The sequence below is a fragment of the Chroicocephalus ridibundus genome, chromosome 3 (genome assembly GCF_963924245.1).
Source record: "Chroicocephalus ridibundus chromosome 3, bChrRid1.1, whole genome shotgun sequence".
NCBI classification, from domain to species: Eukaryota; Metazoa; Chordata; class Aves; order Charadriiformes; family Laridae; genus Chroicocephalus; species Chroicocephalus ridibundus.
Genome location: NC_086286.1, coordinates 79,518,453 through 79,538,522, shown reverse-complemented (window position 1 = coordinate 79,538,522; position 20,070 = coordinate 79,518,453). Strand labels below are relative to the sequence as shown.

Sequence of the window (20,070 nt, the reverse complement as noted above, 5' to 3'; positions counted from 1 at the left end):
GGCAACTGAGAACAGGACAAAACCCTACTCACATAGTATTTAAGACCAGAATTTGAAGAATGATAAAAAGTCCTTTTAACAACTATACTAGGTGATTTTCTTTAGGAAAAACTGTCCCATGTGATTATAAGGCATAAGTTATTTTATCTGTAAGTTGCAACAATAAATATAATGTCAATCTGCTCGACAGCTGCAGCAAAGAAGAATCTTATGCAGTCTAAGTGTTTATTTCCTAGCCAAGGGGCCTCTAGGAATAGAAGGATAAACAGCATAAACAGTACAGACGAACAAGAACTACAGGAGCTAGCTCCATTACAGAAATGGCTACTCGCCATTTTGGGCCTATAAGGACTCTGATCACAGAAAAAAGAAACTGCATTTGTATCAATATGTTATTTTTGATGCTACCAAAACACTGTGCTGACTTACTAGGCGTTGTGCATATTTCCACCACTCTCAATGGCAAGGAATAATTTTTTTTAGAACAAAGACAAAAACTGTCAACTGGATTTTCACAAAAACTGGTAAAAATAACAGCCGGGGTTGGGGGGGGGAGGGGAGGGGAAAAAATACCAGAACAAATGACATCCACTGATCTAATGCTCAAAGGGATCTATAGAGTAAACTAATTGGAAGTAAAGCTCCTGACCCCAAAGCATCACTGCTTTTTTATAGAAAGGACAACTTGCAGGAGTGTCATTTTCCTCTCACTTATTGGGTGGAATTTAAAGTTTATGCCTGTGAGAATCTGGCAAGCTAACAGGCACGCGGGCAAAATGCCCTTTAACAGATGGGTGCAAGGTTTGGCATGCCAGAGAACCAGTATGTTCATGAAATTGGAACACCAGGGCCAGTTTCTACCTAAAAATGTCAAAACTACAATCTGTGCAGTTTCTGGATCCATGGATGTAGGAGTAGAAGATAATTATTTAGGAACCTGCATAGATAAAAGATGCATCTCTGGCAGAGTAATCAACTGCCCAAAAACTTAGATGAAACAGCGTTAAGGCTACCTCCTGAGAATAAATATATTAGGCTCAGCTACACTCAAACATCCGCAAATTCTGGAAACACAGAGATTCACACAACTACAGCATTTCATCCTTAACCAGCATCTCTGAACCAGCCATGACCAAAATACACAAAATACTCTAAATGACAGATGAAAAAAACGCCCAGGAAGTATGATGGATTCTGCTCTTCAGATGTTGCAAGTCAACTCTATCTGAACATGCTCCAACTGCAGCTACAGCACTAAGTACAGCTGCATTCAACTTTCACGGAATCGGTGAAGAAAGGTTGGAAAACTTACAACTGTGGTACCATGAGATAATACGCGTGTATCTTTCAAGTTCAAGTATTCAGTTCAGCCCTAGATACATTTTTTTAGCATAGTACTGCATTTAGGTTTTATCAGAAAACCCACCAGCAGCTTGGTTACACACAGCTGAAGCTTAAGCAGCTTTGTACAGAGTAAGAATAAGCAAAGTCTCCAAAGGAATCCTCAGTGCAGTAAAAAAGAAATACAAATAGTGCCCCTGTGGCACTGGGCATAGCATGTACTCACTGTTTGAGCTCAGACCGATGACCAAAGCCAGCTGCCTTCGCAGCAAGGAGGTATTAAGACTCAGCTGCATCTTTGACATGATCTAAGGCAGCCAGAAGAGCAGAATGCCAGTACACCTTTTCCTGTTATGCTGGTGTACTGCTGGAAACTGTATTGAGAGACAGGAGCGTACCTCCAAGTGTCAGGAAAATACAGCATTAAGATCAGCCATTGGGGAACTAGACATCGTGAGGCCACACGACTCTCAGCTAAGGGCTTCCGGAAAACAATTTCTTTGGTTTATTTGTATATCCTTGCATATATATATATGCATATGCCTTGCATCCCGCCTCCCTGTTACTGGAGATAGCGTGATGGGAGAGAAGAGATCCTAGATAAGTTCCCCAGACAGAGAGCAGGGAAGCAAAGGAAACCCTCTGAACCACTGGCCTGGAAAGAAGGCGTGGCCAAATACTGCTTCCTCCTGGTTCCAATCTGGTCACCTCCCAAAGACCTAACTTATTTGCTCAGAACACAAAACCCATGCTTTAAAAAAATCCCATCTTTTTGGAGGTTTCATTGCTGTAATGGGTTTTCAGACACTTAGTGAGTGGTTAGCTGTTTGTGTAACAACTGGTGTATCAGAACATACTTTCAACACCAAAGGCTGCTGTAGAGACACCTTGGCCTATCTACTATACTGAGTCACCACTCTCAAGTACATCCCTTTCTCTGATAGCCATCCACAATATATCTGAATATATCTTAAAGGTTTCATTCTGAATCTATCTTTATGTAGCAGATCAGCAGAAAGAAAAACTTTAGCATTATTGCCATCAAAAAGGAACCTTAAATTGTATTCAAGTTTGCAAATGTCTGGGAACTGGACAGAAAGAATAATACATTAAAAGCTTTTAGGGAAGTACCTGAAGGAGTTTAAGAGGATTTTATAAATGAAGACTTTTTTTTTAAAGTCAAGATTAGCAATTTTTTCGCGTACTAGACTTTTTTAAGAGTCCATTATTTACAGTAAAAATATAAAAACAGCAATTAATTTGTATTATATTAATTCTCACGTTTCACAACTGTAATGTTTTCTGTCACTGACCTCAGGGAAAAAAAGACTGTAAACGGGATGTGTTATCTTTGACTTCGTTTCAAGAAGGGCTCGTTCCTTTCTCTGTATACTTTGCTGTAATTCTTGCCACTCCTGTCAAAGATAAGTTTAAAGAGTTACTGCGCACTAGCCATCTTTTGCATTAAAATAAACAACAGACATTTTAGCCCATGGAAATGATAGATATGACAAGTTCTTGTGCAATAAGAAACAATACAAAAGGGAAAAGGACGCAGAGATTAAGTTATACAGTACAATGAAAAGCAAAAAAAATCAAGCAATCGTAAAACTAAAGAGACCATCCATGTTAATATTAAAAAACAAAAAACATCCTCAAAACATGGATCTGTGGGACTGCCACATGTTCTAAACTCAGTTCTACAGCACTGCCTATAAACACTCACTACTTGAGCTGTAAGACTCCTAATTACAAGCTTGATGATTATTTTCCCATGAGAAGCTTATTCTCACCCTGTACAGGACTTCCAGCTGTCACTCTCAAGTCTTCCACTCTAAGACCTGTGGTGCAGAAATCATCTACCACCACAATGCCTCATTCTCAATTACAATCTCTTAACCTACAATTTTGAATAACTAACTTAATAATTAATAGTTACTGGAGTCTATTAAGCCCATGTACAAGTTTGTTCAACTACTGCATGCTCTGTCAGTATGCAACAGCCACTGCATGTAACGAACAAAGTCCAAAGCACAGGCCTTATCTCACAAAATCTGCAGCAGCTACTAATCAAATTAAGCTGAAACATTACAATCTCTCCTTGAAATTAAGCTATTTTTCTCATGCCACTTTTAAGTTTTCTGTCTATTCTGCAAAGACTCTTCACTGCTCTCTCTGAGACAGGCTTGCAATGACAAAGCTCTTATGCCTGAATGAGGTCTAGAAACCTCTGGAGAACAGATATTACTCCTTCATCCTAGTGTTGCCTAGCCTGAGGGGATGCTAGAGGATTAAAACGCATTTTCTCTCAACCCCAGAGGCAACATTACCCTTCAAGAAAAAGTAAGGCTTACAGCTTCATCATCTTTGTTTTGCTTCTCATCTTGCTCTCTGTCAGACTCTCTGTCACTTCCATCATCTTTTTCACTTTGAGAGTCCCTGTTTGTTTCTTCTTCTTCAGATTCACTTCCTTTATCAGAGATCTCCTCCTCTTCTTCCTTCGCAACTACTTCCTAATGGAAAAGAAAAAAAAAAGCAACCACCAAAAACGTCTAACTTAGTCTGCATTTCTGTAGTACGCAGCATTCACAGCACCTGTCTGAAGGTCGTAGCCCTTATTTTCTATTTTGATCTACACTCTTCTGGTGTCACAGAGTATATCTACAGTGAAGTTTAATCCTTTTCACCTCATGTGTTAAGAGGAGCAGGGAAGCAATTTTTCTTCTCCATATGGCATCCACAACACAAATAGGAGAAAACAGCATTTGATTCTGGGGTCACGTTTCAAAAAGCCATTAAGAAAAGAAGAGAGAATACAAGAAAGTACCTACAACATGGCCCATGAGGTGGAGAAAACACCGTGTAGTGGGAGCATAGAGGTAGTAAAGCTACTTAATTTACCAGAAGAAAGTCTCATTTCAGTTTTTTCCTTTAGAGGAAAAGTAGAAAGTACAGAACAATTCACTTCCCAGAAGACAGCATAACAAGAACTAATAAGAAGGGACTACGAAGCCAGACTTAGTTGAGTTGTGCTCAAGTAGTTGAGCACAACTTTCAGCAGGCCACTGGAAGCGTCACTGTGGTGACACCCTGATTATTTTACTAGTAATTTTGAAATGTAAAGAAAAAAAATGCTATTTTAGGAGATGTGCTTTACAAAAGCAACAGACAGATACAAAAAACCCATCAGATTAGGAATGAAAAACTGAACTAAATACTAAAATATCAATGAATCTATGAGCTACCCCATTAGCTTGTTTTTGCTTCTGCTGTTTCGGTGGCTGCAACGAAGGCGGCACAGGTTTCTTTTTCACTGGCTTCTTTTTCTTTGATTTTGAAGCTTTCTTGGTTCCTTTATTCTTTTGCTGCCATCCTTTGCTCTTAACTTTGTTGACATCTCCTTGCTGTAGGAAAGCAGTATTTAAAATATTTATTCTGTTCATTAAATTTCAGGCATTCACTGTACTTTAAGCATTTTAAAGTTAGATGTAACTTAGGAAGTTAGAAAGCATAGCTGAAAAGACACTTCAGTAGGCATTCCTGAAAAAAAATACGCTTGAGAAGCACACAATTAGCAACTCAAGATCTGAAAGGAAGTTCCCTTTAGCCAGCACAAGGAATATTCATTGTTCACTTACCCCATCTTCTGCTGGTTGCTCTTCTGCTGCACATATAGACTGTTCCTTTTCAAACACTTCCTGGTTAGAGAAAGATGTGAAAACTATTAATGCCTCTCTGTACAAAAAGAGCAAGTTATTATTTTATATTTGAACTTAAACTAAGTCATCTTAATCGGGTCTGAAGGTTTTACAAATTCTTTTATCAGTGACAAACACAACAGCAGATTAACAGATCAAAATTGAACAATGTTTCGAACATTTGGTCTAGGATTTTTCCATCACTAGCACTATAAAGAAATTCAGTAACAACATGTCATCTTGTTCCAAAGAATCTACTTGTTTTATAAAGCACAGAAATCCCGTATCACAAAAGCAAGCAGTAGTAAAAATGCAGATTCTGCTCCAGTTGCCAGAGCATTAAAAACTTCAACAGCTGCACTGCTACTCAGGGACACAGGACAAAAATCAAACCAGAAATATGAAACGTTAAGACAAAACACAATGTTAGTATTATGTAGACTAGAACATCTCTACGCAAATGGAATTTTTTCATGCATTTCTTTCTTCGAAACATACTACATGCCATTTAAAATAAAAATAAAAATCAGTAATAAGGAGCTGTCTTACATAAATACGGCAAATATGAGATACCACCATAAAAAAAGCATCACACAAAAGGCTAGCTCTAGGTTTTTAGGTTATGCATCTCAATGCCAGAGTGCCTAGCAGCATTCTCATAGAAAACATCTTAAATGAGTTTTCTATGTGATGACAGATGTTTTAACTAATGTCAATAAGCTCACAATTTTCAGTTTCCTTCATTTATAAGGTCCAGCACAGCGACACAGTGCTTTTACTTTCTACCTACTGTGTCCTCAGTTATCATTGAGATGATGCATTCTGAAATCCATAGTGTGAACACACGGTACTTATATATACAGACTGCTTTCTGCTGAACTGGCTTTGATGGCTAGGCTGACCAACTGTCATACTCATGCTCGTATGCTTTACCTTAGAGGCGTAACTCAGACTTTCCATTTACTTAAGACGATTATCTGCACAGTACAGATGCAAAAATTGACACTGTGGGCTTCATTAGGTACTAAGTTCGTTTAGTTTCTGCGCTTCAAGTTTTTTGTTCAAAGAAAGCCATTGCTACATTTTAAGCTAAAAATAAAGCACAAGTCAGAACTTTAACTACTAGGGTGTAGTATTATTGTGGTTATGCCACATTGCTACCCATTCAGCAGTCCACTTTCTTGATGTGGCACTGGTATACCTCCTTTTTATTAAGTTATGTATATTCTGCTGGACTGAGTTTCTTTCATAAAAGTGTCTAAAACACCCAAGAGATTTGTAACATTATGAGCCCACATAAAGTGAAATCAAACACTGTCCTAAGGACTTGAGTGAATACTTTCTTCTAGTTCAAAAACTAAGTTTCTGAATGTCTCTTTTCCTGTTATTTACAAACCTCAGGGCAGTACCGCTTGCCATATTCTTTTACTGTTCCCTAGACAACTGCAACGGGTCAGACTGAACTTTGGTTTGATTCCAGGAAAACTTTCTAATTCAGAAAAAAAAAAAAAACCATAAGGGAGGATTAAGAGCATAAGTTCTCAATTTCAAATCTTAATTTTACTGTTAAATCTACAAAATGCTATGTTAGCTTGCAAAGAAGAAATGCCTGTTTATTAGCATATACTTGCCATTACCCTGAAAGAACAAGTATTCTTAATACTTACTGCCATGGTCTGTCTTGTTAGTGTGACCAGAACAGTGACAAGAGAACCCACTGTAATATTGTTGCTGTCTTCATCATCCAAAACTAGTGTAAAAAGAAAAGCAACACATCTATTAAACTTCTTTAAAGCCTTGTTTGTCCATTAGACATTGTTTCTGTCTAAATATAAGCATACAAATTCCAGAATTTTTAACAAAAAATAATTTCAAAATATTATTAAATAAGTCTCCTACAACCTCAAATATACTATTAGGATGAGGGCTGGTAATTCAGCAAACTATAAAACAGCAACATTGAGTTTGAAATTTTAATTGCATGAAAGTTAGAAAATTCAAAGTTATAGCTGCTGTGGGAACCATAACTCTGTAATATTGTGCATTATATATTAAAGCATAAAACTTCAGAAACGTGAAATACCACACACGACCAAAGGGACCCTGTTATATTTGTTCTGGGAATCATAACTTTGATTTTCCTGACTTTCATGTGATTAACAACTCAATTTCAATGCCACATTAACCATCATGCATTTAATTCTTTTTTAAATAGAAAGCAAAGGAAAATAAAAGAACAGCAATGATTATTTTAACTAAAACATCAAACATAAAATCCACAGGAAAGCCACTGAGGAGTTTATATATCCAGTAGATGAACTGGATATTGTCCCAGGCTGGGGAGGAATAGAGTTATATCCCAGTGTGGATTTCCTACCACCACCACCCGAGAAAGCAGTTTTACTATTCACTAGTTTTACATGTATATTTTATAAAATGGTAATATCAAGCTAAATAGAAAAGCATGTGTAATGTTTAATCCTCCATATCACACCCGAGTACAGTTGTGTGACAAATGAAGACTACAGGCAGAAAAGGACTGCTTGCCAAAATACGGGAAAGTACTCCAATACTAAATTTTAGGCAGATTTACGACTGCGTACAATTCTGTGCTACAAGATAAAGTCTTTTTTGTGTTTGTCTTTAAAACAACATTTAGAAATACAAAGCTCAACAGACTTTTGCTTCTTTCCATTAATGTTTGCTTCTCACAGAGGACTATACATAAGCCAAATTACAAATCAGGCTACCCAAACAAAACATACCACATTGTGAATTTCTAATTCGCATTGTTACCACAACTAACAATGCAAATTAGAAACAACCTTTCACATATCTCATATTTACTAGTACTAGTCTTCTACAAAGGAAAGGCGACCGCAGAACCAATTCACTTTCCACTGAAAGGCTGCCTAACAGGAACTGCTTAATATTATACCTCATCTTCAGAGAGCCAGAGCATTATACATTCATTGAAACAGTGCACACAAAACATAGCTAAGCAAAGCACGGACAAATTCTGCCAGATATAAAAGCCATACACGGATTATCACAAAGGAACCCATGAATATTTAGTCACCAGGGTCTCCAACTCAAAAATCTCACAAAGGACTCTCCATGCTGGAGTAAGCTGAGCATAAATTCTGGAATAAGCACAACTTTTTAAGACAGCTAATAAAAGTGGTATTTCAACCAGAAATCCACATTGCTCACGAAATATTAAATCAACGGATGAAATACCAGAGAAGCTCCTGCAGGAGAAACTACTGCTGGCTTGGGAATCTGTGAAATGTTTTAATGTACTTTATCTCCTCAGACTATAAATCTTACATGCAAGAGCCCGCCACTCAAAAAAACATGTAATTGCCAGGCCACATAAATAACACTGAGTTGTGTTTCAGCATCCTCCAAAAGCTTACTGCCAACAGACTATCAAAATGTCAGAGGAGCGACATATACAGAACAAAAGGACCTCCCACTCACCCTGGGGTTTTATATCCATAGTGACATACGGAAAGCTGCCAAGGACAGCCATAACTTCATCATATTTCTTATCTTCTAGGAAATGCAGCAAATTACGACGATCAGAACCTTTCAAACTCACCAGATCCTGAATACTTTTGATTTTATACTGAATTTAAAAAAAGAAAAAGGAAGTCACATGGTAGCAGAGAACACAGTCCACAAAACCTCTTGAAAACACATCATTTGTATCCCCACATTACTAACGCATACACAGCATTTGATTTGTTCTTATAAAAAACATGCTTTAGGAAACTAGCAAGCATATGTTTTGAGAAACAATAAAACAAAGAGGTTGCATTCAAACCTGCTAAATAGTACTGCTTTGAACATTGGTGTGTCCCATACTATGTCAACCCCTTAGACACTGAACATGTTCCTTTTAAAAGTACTACTTCAGACAGCTTCCTCAGAAAGCTGAGCCAAGAAAGTTTTACTAATCGGGTTCTTTATTTAGAGTAATCCAATGCTTTGTGATTTATATTAGCAGGAAGAAGTTACTTTTTTTTTTTTCTTTCTTTCTTTTTAATACCGAATTGCAAACAAATCCAAAACCATTCATTTTAAGATCTGAAAGCCTGAGTAAAAAGGATAAAACAAACACAGATTTGTCTGAACACTTGATTACTTCGGTCCACTAGAAAGATGTGTATTTCATTTAAAACAACTTAATGCATCTAGGTAGACTAACCATACCTCCACTCCAGAGGACTGTCTTTTTGAAAAGTTCAATGAATGGGAATTCTGTACAAATAAGCCAAATAAATTGGTCTCATCCCTCTTCCAGGGGAAGGACAGGTAGGATTATGAGACGGCCAAATTCTTGATTTCTGTACTTTGTTACACTGCACACGTCAAAAAATACATTTAAAATGGTGCACCTTTTTGTAGGCTCCCTGTAGTTCAGGGCTGGATTAAGAAAAGTAAGTGTCTGATGATACCTATAGGAGAATGGTTCTTTTATTTCGCCCAAACGAAAAGACCACTTGACTATTTGATGAATCTTCGAAGGGGATTAAAAAAAATCAGTACTTAAGAATTCTCTATCTTCACACTAACACAGAAACATTTAAACACCACCTAAGGCTGTAGTTAGAGCTAAACAAAATTCCATTAGATAAAAAGAACATTTTTAAGATGGATAAGAATTAATCATTGTAATAAGACTATCACAAAAGTCAACAGCTTCTACTAGAAGAGAACTGCTTGTTTCTAACAAAGAATTCCTAGAAGATACACTACAGTCAAACAGACGAGCCGGTTTGAATACAGTGATGCAGTCAGTGCAACAGGAGTGAAGATACATATGCAGGTATTCAGACACGACTGTTCTCTTTCATGCTTAAATTCTACAAATACCAATTCTTATCCACGTAGTAGCAGTGCTACTACTATGTTATGCGGTTGCATGCTACGTATCTACGCAGTATGCAACTATGTAACAATAGGTTTTTAAAGCATCCTCTTTCACACATAAAGGATGACAAAATCTGAAATACTTCCTACAGTAATTGATTTATATTTTTTCATTTTACGAACTCCTCTGTGCTACCTCCCAAATATATTTTCTATCAAACCAGATTAAGAATTTTGTAAAGCCAAACAAGGAGGAAAAAAAAATCCCAGTTGGGTATTCCAGCTCTATACTGGAAAAATGTTATATTAAATAGGAGATAGTACTCTGTAATAAGAAAGAAACTCTGTTTCTTCTGATTGCAAGGCCTACGTAGACTGATCTTTTACATGACAAGACCTCTGTTCTTAATTCCCACCTCCTGGTCTAGTGGGAGGTGTCCCTCCCCACGGCTGGGGGGTTGCAGCTAGATGATCTTCAAGGTCCCTTGTAACCCGAACCATCCTATGATTCTATGAGATGGCCTTTAAAGAAACATTTTTATTCTCTTAGGTAATTCATGACCTTCCTACCTTATAGGCAAACAGGTAAAGAAGTAACGGAAAATGTTTTAAAATGTTACCAAGTATCACTCATAGTTTTATACCTTTTTATGATTGGAGACCCGCCTAAGGTTGTCCTCTTCAATGTGAGGCAGCTGCAAAAGGGGAGACTTGAACTGCTGAAGTCCCTGGACAGTCATCTGGGAAAGCTTCATGCAATTTTCCAAAGATCCCAAAGATGGAGCACGGAACTCCCTTTCTTGGGGAGAATGAAACAGATAATAGAATTTTTAATTTTTTTTTCTTACACTTTTACAATGTATACTTATGTTACAGACTACAGAAAACCTCGGTTTTAGTCAAGCAAAAGAAAGAGGCATCTTAAAACGTTCAGCACAATTAAGCAGGCAGCCTTTTTACTCTCATTGCAGTCACACAGCTCAGCAGACATTTTCTTCCCTCTATATAGACTATCACACCTGAACTCTAAGAAAGGGAAAGACTTCCATCCAACATTGTCTCAGGAAAGAGCAGCACAGTGTATCTAATGCAATTATTATAAGAACTCCACCACTTAAGTTTAAAACAAAAAAAAAAAAGCAAGGGGAAAAAAACCCCACAAAATTCGTAAGCATATCATTAAATACAGTTTATCATTAAACATTAATCTTTTACAATACAATACATTATTTATAAGATTTTTATCTTGAGATAAACATAAAGGTAGCAGCCTTTACGTGCAAAAAAAAAAATGGGTATAACTGAAACTAAGCAGGGCATATTATGTTAGAAGGCAGTACGAGTAACTATAAAAATATCAAAGGCATGGCTTTTATAAGTAAACCTAGAGGTTAAACAGAGTATCTGAGCAAACATCTATTTGACTTTTATTTTAGAAATTACCTGTAATTCCTTTAATGTTTTAAAGTACAAAGAGGGATATACTCTACATAATTAAAATAATCAAAAGACAGACAAGGAGAAAGTCTTAGCCAGAACAGAGCAAAAGAAAAAAAAAAATCAATTATTTAATACTCTTCTTCATGTCTGCAGAGAAACAGAAAAGCAAAGGAGACAGGTTTCCATATAGTGCTATTTAACTTTGTTAGAGAACTGTCCATTCATAAATAAGACTTCTCAGAACCCTGTTTAGAAAACTCATTTCAGAATTCCCCTGCAGCTCATGAGCAATGTTCGGGTCACTCTATATATACACTTTACCATGAAACAGAAAAATAAGTTAGATTCTCTTCAGCGAGCCAAGCGAAAATTAAGGTACTTCATTCTTAATTTTTTTTCTGAACTCATATGTGGCACATAAAGGATTGAAGGCAATTTTAAACAAGTATTACAGAAAGCACTGGTAATTTATGATGCCTGTCATTTTATTTAAGAGTCAGCATGTGTATTTTCCCTACCATTTAAAACCTTTGCTCAGAAAGAAGAAAAAAAACCCAGCCTTTGATTACCTTGACTGTTACGGGTATATTCTGCATATAAATATATAAAAATAAGCACAGATACAAGTATCTCTGTGTGTACATACACAAATATATACGTATGCAAATACGCAGATTTGGTAATGGCTGTATTTGGCTGGTATCGGTATATTTGTGACACCACAACAGGGGCAGAGAGGCATCTTTCAATAGAAGGCTTAGACAGATGGTCAGAAGGAATATGCCCACTCTGTCAGGGCTGCGCGATCGCGCTTACCACACAATAAAGACAATTAGGGACATGGATAAAAGCAGGTTTACTTACACCTGGGTGAGAAGGCAGACAGGCTGCAACCTGCACCTGACCAAAAGGGTACCAAAGCAAAAACTGCTGAAGGTTTAAGTGCCAATGGCCACGTATTTTGATAAAAAGCAAGTTTAAGTTAATTTTAAAACATTTTACAGAGTAACTATGAAAAGGTAACAAATCTCACCAAAAAAAAAAAAATCCAAATTCGGTGTTTTCAGTTTGTCTTGTCCTTCAGCATGTTAAATGCATATGAAAGATCACTCCACCACCTCTGCTCCACCTGCCCTTGTCCCCTCAAATGGCCTGTTTATTCATTAATTACACCAAGCTATAAATATATCAGTCATCAAATCAAATTACATGGCAGAAGCTGTGGTGTTTTGTTTTTTTTTTTTTTAAACCCATTATACTAATAAACACTGTGAAGATTATACACAAAGCAAAGAGAAAAATAACACCAGAGGGTGGGTGTCAGGAGGATGGGGCCAGGCTTTTTTCAGTGGTGCCCAGGGACAGGACAAGAGGTAACAGGCACAAACTTGAGCATAGGCAGTTCCAGCTAAACATGAGGAGGAACTTCTTTACCCTGAGGGTGGCAGAGCACTGGAACAGGCTGCCCAGAGAGGTGGTGGAGTCTCCGTCTCTGGAGACATTCCAAACCCACCTGGACGCGTTCCTGTGCAACCTGCCCTGGGTGACCCTGCTCTGGCAGGGGGGTTGGACTAGATGATCTCCACAGGTCCCTTCCAACCCCTACCATTCTGTGATTCTGTGATTATGAATGGAACTCCCAGCTAGAAATGCTGATAAGTAACAAAGATGTTAACTTCTACCTTTCAAAAAAAGTAGTAATGGAAAGACTAATTTTCCAACTAAACAGCAAAAAAAATTTACTTTCCATCTTACCTATCCTTCACCTCACCCATAATTTTTTGGCTGCTGCTAAGGAAAGTCATAGGATATTTAAATTAAAAAAAAAAACCATACTGAAAACCAAGTTAATAAAAGAATCCTACATATTCTCTGACAAACTGGGCTTTTGCAGGAAATTCACCTAGAGCTTTGAGACCACAGAGCACTAGTCAAAATAGAAATGCTTCTCTTTTTTAAAGCATTGACTCATCATCTATATGACAGTAGAAAAATATTTTAACAAAGTTGTAGAACATTATTTTGGTTTCCTGAAAAATAACACAGGACTTCCTATTCCCCAAGAGCGGATTTGAGGAGAGACAGTATAGCTTTTAACAACACCCAACAGCCCCACCATAAAATGAAAGCCATTACTGCACATGTTTTGACAACTTCTGCTTGTCAAAAGTGCACAAGACAAGATGACCTTTAATCATCCAAAACATATGACGTTAAAGTAGTCAATCACAAATTTAAACGCAAATCATAGCTGCTTGTGAAGGAATGGTCTATACCTGGGTCAAACCACAACCTCTAAGTGACACTCCAGCTTCCCACCTGAATTAAGAAATGCACTTGGACTGGCAGCTGAATGCAACTGAACTGACACCTAACCTTTCTTCAGACAGTTACTAGAGCACATTCCATGTTTTTTGGCAGGAAACGCCTCACTTGGCAGAGCAGCCACCTGCTTACAATACTTAAGGATGATCTCAAAGAAGCCAGCAAGATAATTGAGACCCCCTGATTATCAACTACCAGTTAATCGTCACAAAACAAGGGATGCCACAGAGCATAGCGTATTTTCAGGGAGCTGCATGTAAAAAGAAAGTCTCACAGACTACGTGGAAATCAGGAAAGAGAGTACATTTTATCTAAAGGTAGCTCATAATTGCCACATATTCCACTGTGCTGGAAAAGCTTAGCAGTAACTAAAATCTGACTGAACTGAAATGAAAATAGTATCAATTTTGGTTTTATGAAAGCAAATTAAAACTGTTCCTTACGAACAACAAAACCCAAATCATAACAAATTCAAACTCACTCGCAAAGAATGATAGCTCTGTTAAAAGTTAAGAAGTAACCATGATTAAACGTCTTTTATGCCAAACCTACACTCTTTCTTTGATGACAGATTGTTTCTAACGGGGTCTGATACGAAAGGCAGCGTCTGTGGCTTTTATGGGGATGCATAAGCAGCCTGAGGTACCACTTTTCGCTATCTGGGGAGGCAGGATGCTTGTCCTGGTGAAGGGCTCAGACAGCAGAGCTTCGTAAGTCTCATTCTGTGATGTGCTGTCCTTCGTGTATCTCAGTCTTTCTTGCATCTCCTTCAAGAACAGCTGATACTGGACCAACAGTTGAATGCTACATGGACATTTTTAAAATTAACTAGGAAAACAAAGTGCCAAGATTATGAAGATCCATCCAAGGTGCTTTTCCTCAAAAGACGTGATCACGAAGTATGCGTAAATGGTTAAGGATAAACTTTTAAGGTAATTATAATAATAATATAGGATATTTGAAAAACAAATGAATGTAGCATGAAATGAGTCTCCTCATCCCATCATCAATTTAGGCTTCACAAAATAAGATTTCTCCACAAAATATTTCTTTAGCTAATGTTAATGCATGCCATCATCTTTGTATTTTCACAGATCAGGACTGAACATCTACGGCTAATTACAGCATGTGATAATTTTATGTACCATGTCAAGGCTGACATAAGTGAAAATTAGAACTAAACGCAGAAACATCTGTAGTTAAGTTTTAAGCCACTTAAAATTATGTTAATATGACAAATACATAAACTTAAACAAAATAGTCTCTCAAAATTTTCAATATTAAAGTTAATTTTACTCATATCTTTAAAAAAGTAAACAAATAATGACACCTTTTCAATTTCCATTTTTTTCCCCCACCAGTAGTCAGCAGGGAGGCAAAATTCTCTCTACATGTACAGTCATCAAAAAACAGGGCCAACATTTAAAATTTGCTAAGTGACAAGTAGTAAAAATGGCAATTTTCCTTTAGATCAAAGACAAAATTCTGAAACAGTTTACCTTCAAGTCCTCAAATTCATTATTGTTGGCCTGATGGGTAACTGTTTGTTATCACCTTCCTTTTAACGCTTTGTGCTGAGAGCACTGGCATGGAAGTGAGAGGAAGTGTTTGGTACGAATGTCTGAATACTGCCATTTTAAAACTTTGGAAATAATTTTGAGAAAAATCTGATAAATTCCAAACAAATCCTCAACTATACCCATGATACACTTCTTTTTTTTCAAATCTACAGAAGTAACTTCTACCTTACATAACGACAGCTATAAATTCTTATCCGCCTTCACAGACTCATTGCTGGAACTCCAAAGCAGTTTATTAAATACACTGCATCTATAAATAATCATTTTACTGTCAAATTAAAAAGGCATCTCCAAAAGGTATATACAGAACTAGAGGAGAATAATACAGCTACCTGGAGGTCACTCAAGCTGTAAAGTATATCATGTACTCTGTTAAGTATCTTATTTCAGCTTCTATAAGAACAGCTATAGGTGGCTTGCATTTTTCAAAGGCTCCCAGTTCTGTTCCATAAAAAAAGCTTCTGGCTGTATTATTTTGGTTTTATTTTGCATAAGAGCAAACAAGTACTTGCTATCTAATATATACATAGGCCATCCTAAAAGACATCTTCCAGAGGTCTGAAGAACTTTTATAAAAAGCCTATCCAGATTTAAAAAAAAAAAAAAACCAAGACAACACAAACCTTACATTTGGCACACGCAAGGGCTTAGAAACAAGTAGAAAGATGTCTTCATTCAAGCTCTTTTCATAATTAGCTATAGTACATGGACTCGGTCTGGCTGAGCTAGCAAAACTTTAAAAAAAAAAAAACAAAACAAACCAACCACACTTCCAAAACAGCTACTCAACTACTTGGCTTTTTATGAAATATATTATTAAACTAATAGTTTTTTTGCAACTTCGTTACAAAACTAGTCTGGAGAATATTCACAAAAACATATCCACAGCTGAGCTCTTAATTGATACTCACTAACAAATAAATATAATCTAATGTCTGGTGAAGACTACTTCCATAATGAAAAATATGGCTACTGTTTACTTCCAGGTTTCAAGTTTTCTCCCCAGCAGTCTCGCAGACAAATAAAGATAGGGTTTAAAAGAGAACTAGAAATATACTTCATCAATACTTCTTTCTAAAATAAAACACGGAAGCCAGCATGCAACGTCCTTATCTGTTCACGTCCCCCCTCTCATACTGGTTAGGAACACGATGTCCAGCACCACTTGCAATAGTGCTGGGAAAGATACTCCCCAAAACCATTCTTGTTAGGAGGCTATCAATGCTTGTTAAAGGAGTTTTGGTATAGTAAATATCAACCAGTAAGTATTATTTGATAGCAAACAAATTACTAGTTCGGCATTAAAAAAAAAAAAAGCCTTGCCTATGTTTGTTGGAATAAAGGAATAAGATCCCAGTCTTTGTTTCTCTACACTGCAAGCAACCATTTCCAGTGTAATTGCCTTTTTTACAGTAAAAATAAAAAAGCTTAAATATGACATTTCAATTAAATTATAATTTCTATGGGAATTACAGCAAAGCACCTGCCCCTACAAGTTCAGAAAAAAAAACCTACTTAACAGGCTAAACAGCACAGGATCCTGAAATGGAGAAATATGAGCAACATACAAAGAAATGATCCAAAACACAAGTGACACTCATAACAGGAGGGGAAGAACCGTCAAAGTGTGAATGAAAAGATGGATGAACACAAGGTTTAATTTGTCTTATACTAAGTGCTTTACTACCAAAAATGGATGAGATCTTTAAGAAAAGGTTTTCAATTGCATTTAAGGAGAAACTTGTAATTGCAAAAATTACAAGATGAACACACATACTAAAGATGAATTTCACAGTAGGGCTTGGCAGCGGCTGCAGCATTTCAATCCTCAAAATAGAGAGCGCTCTCATTACAGTAAAGAGACAAAAAGTGCATTTAGGCATTTCTAAATATCACAGGTTATGTACCCACAAGAATCAAGGACTTTATGAAGTATTGCAATGAAGAATCTTATTTACTGGTTTTAATTATACTGTTTCTTTTCTTACCTTCCCGGCTTCGAGCCATTATTATTAGTTGGCAGATTACATTAATCATTTCTTGAAGTAGTGCAGGACTCTTTTTCAGGATAAACTGCTGATCTGCAAGACATAACTGGCTGCAATTATGCTGCACTTCTATTAGGAAAAAAATGAGACAGTTTACATGAACTGGACATTTAGTGGTGCAGTCCTCATTTATATTCATTTTTGTGTTATTGAAAATAGCACTTTATTCTCATTGACACATCCATCTGTAACATTCCCTAACAAAACAGGAAAGAGCAAGCGCTAAGAGAGATTTTTGTATTCCAGGCAAGTGGCTTCCACATCAAATGAAGAAGTATTTACCAGGCTCATCTGAAAAAGCAACAGAATGGCACAGAAAATTTACCAGTCTTATTAAAATAGCTTGAATTCTGCAGATACTTACAGGTTTAAAAAAAATGGATTTTAAATTTTAAGTAAAACACCAGTTTGGGGATAAACTTTATTTCTAAAGTACTAACTACTTTTGAATACAGATCTGTGAAGCCGTAAGTATAAACAGTAACTAAGTGGCAAGGAAGATGAGAGATTTTTAGTAACTATTTAAAAATCATCATTTTTCTTTTGAAAGAAACTAGAAAAAAAATGAAGGAAAGTATTTTCGCTTCTGTTTTGTTTTTTAATTTGCATTAAAATATAGAACAACTCAAGTCTGCTGGTCAGCCTAAGAAACCATGAGTTTCATAGTTGAAACTTAAGAACTCCATTTAGAAGCTTTCAGTTTGCATATTTACAAGTATGAAAAACTGCAAAACACAAACTGAAGTTCATATGTAACTGATATTTAAAGTTCTAATCTTGTCATCTTTGCTTCACACAGTAAGCTAAAAACTCCAAAAATAGCCACATATGGAAATGTTAGAGAGCAATATTATGCTTGTCTTCAATTTCTTTACTCTGAAAAGCAAGTATATTTCACACATTTTAACATTTTATCCTATTACAAAGAGAAAAAAAAAATTATCAAAGTCAACATTTGCAGCCAAAAAGCATTAAGAAGTAGGATATCAGTATGACAGGACTGTCAAGAGAATGAGTAAGTGGTAAGTAAGTGTTTTAAAGACTCATTAAAGTTGAAAAACCAAGTATACTGCATAGAGATCACTAAGCAGAGATCCATGCAACTCTTTAATGGACAAGAATGAGTACTGTAGCACGCAATGTGTTGCTCTGTTTCCAACAATATCAAATTAGGGAAGAAGCCATTACCTTCTTCAAGGACCTCAGGAACTTTCATCCTGGCGAGATGAGTCAAGAGCAGAACTCTGGCTTTCAGGCTGTAAGGGCAGGTGAGCGGAGGCTCGTTCTTCTTTAAGTTTATGCCACCAATTTCTCTGATTAACTAAAATAGTTAAACACAATTAGCTATTTTGGTGCTAAAGAGAAACAAATACAGGAGGAGGACAGTTTACAAGTAAAAAAAGCTACATTCACAAAAGCAAGCCTTTAAGTAACTTTTCCCTGTAAAGTTCTGTAGAGATGAACATTCGCCATTTCTATTCGTAACGCAGCTCCAGAAAGTCAAAAAAGTCTTTAAATGCCTTGTTTCAATGTGGAAGCGATGGGGGAAGTAAAGATTTGCACACAAGAAACTTTCCTCGAATAGCATTGAGTAAATTCGTATTGATAGATAAGTATTTTAAAAGTTGTATTGTCATATTAAACCACCTTCCGAAACAGCGAGAACAGTATGCTGAAAGTTATTCCCTGCAGAAATACAGAAATAGTAATGGCACTAAGGCTCTGCTAAGACATAACATGGAATACTGTGAACAATTCTGAGCAGATAAAATAAGAAATAATGTAAAATTTAGAAATGTATCAACTGGGAACAGTACCCCATTCAGCACGTAGCAGAATGAGGGAAATGAGCCTTTTGGGAAAGAGGGAATTAAAATACAGCAGCTTTTCTAGTTTAGCAGAATAAAGACAGAAAGAGAACAAACGGGCTACTGCTTCTGTCTATAAATGCATTAAGGATATACAAAGCAAGAATCATTTAGACTCAAGAATAACGATGACAAAAAACGTGGCTATAAACTGGTCACAAACAAGACTCCTAACCACTAGAACAGTAAGTTCTGGAACAGCTTTTGAGTATGACATGGTTACAGGAGGCTTGACTGCCTTTTAAATAAAGAATGACTAAATGTAAAGGGCTTGTACAATGCCAATGCTTGCAACAGCACAGGAGAAGAAGTGATGATCAAGGTGACCTTTTCCAGTCATGTGCTCCCACAGCTGAAAAACCTCACCTAGCCACAGTTCCAGCTCCTTCCCTTAAAGTCCACAAGATGATAAAGAATTTGTAAAAGAGACAAAGATGATCAAGTAAAGAGGTATCTCGGTCTATTTTCTTTATGCTTAGGACATGAAAGTATGTTTACGACTTGAAAATTCAATTGTGTGCATGCAAAGGTTAAATCTGTGAGACTACCCCCCACACACATTTTGCAAACTCTAATAATTTCCATTGGAGCATTTGTATACTGTGTTTTAAACTTAGTAAAACAAAAATGTTAGTTACTGATAAATAAGATTTAGTAAAACTCTGCCAGCAATAATTATTTGCCACAGTATGCATTATGGCATCTCTGTTGGGAAGACTGAGTGGAAATGAAAGTAAAAGGTAATCAGAGGGAAACCGACGTTCATGGAGGAATTTTTAAAATATTTAAAGACATTATTAGTTCAGACATCAGATAATATTTTTATTTCAACATTAACATATTTAACCAGATTTGTGTTAATGATTTAAGAGAACTTTATCAAATGTCAATC

General features: G+C 36.6%; 1 protein-coding gene across 1 annotated transcript in view; it reads right to left on the bottom strand.

The window, feature by feature from the left end:
* SEC63 (SEC63 homolog, protein translocation regulator) overlaps nucleotides 1-20,070 on the bottom strand; it is a 63,473-nt gene that overhangs the window by 5,606 nt on the left and 37,797 nt on the right. The window contains exons 10-18 of the mRNA XM_063329842.1: nucleotides 18,499-18,631; nucleotides 17,251-17,343; nucleotides 10,562-10,716; nucleotides 8,523-8,670; nucleotides 6,707-6,789; nucleotides 4,980-5,039; nucleotides 4,587-4,745; nucleotides 3,696-3,854; nucleotides 2,655-2,756 (exon numbers count right to left, since the gene is read on the bottom strand). Coding sequence (XP_063185912.1) covers nucleotides 2,655-2,756; nucleotides 3,696-3,854; nucleotides 4,587-4,745; nucleotides 4,980-5,039; nucleotides 6,707-6,789; nucleotides 8,523-8,670; nucleotides 10,562-10,716; nucleotides 17,251-17,343; nucleotides 18,499-18,631 — 1,092 coding nt within the window. The remainder of the gene's footprint in view (nucleotides 1-2,654; nucleotides 2,757-3,695; nucleotides 3,855-4,586; nucleotides 4,746-4,979; nucleotides 5,040-6,706; nucleotides 6,790-8,522; nucleotides 8,671-10,561; nucleotides 10,717-17,250; nucleotides 17,344-18,498; nucleotides 18,632-20,070) is intronic.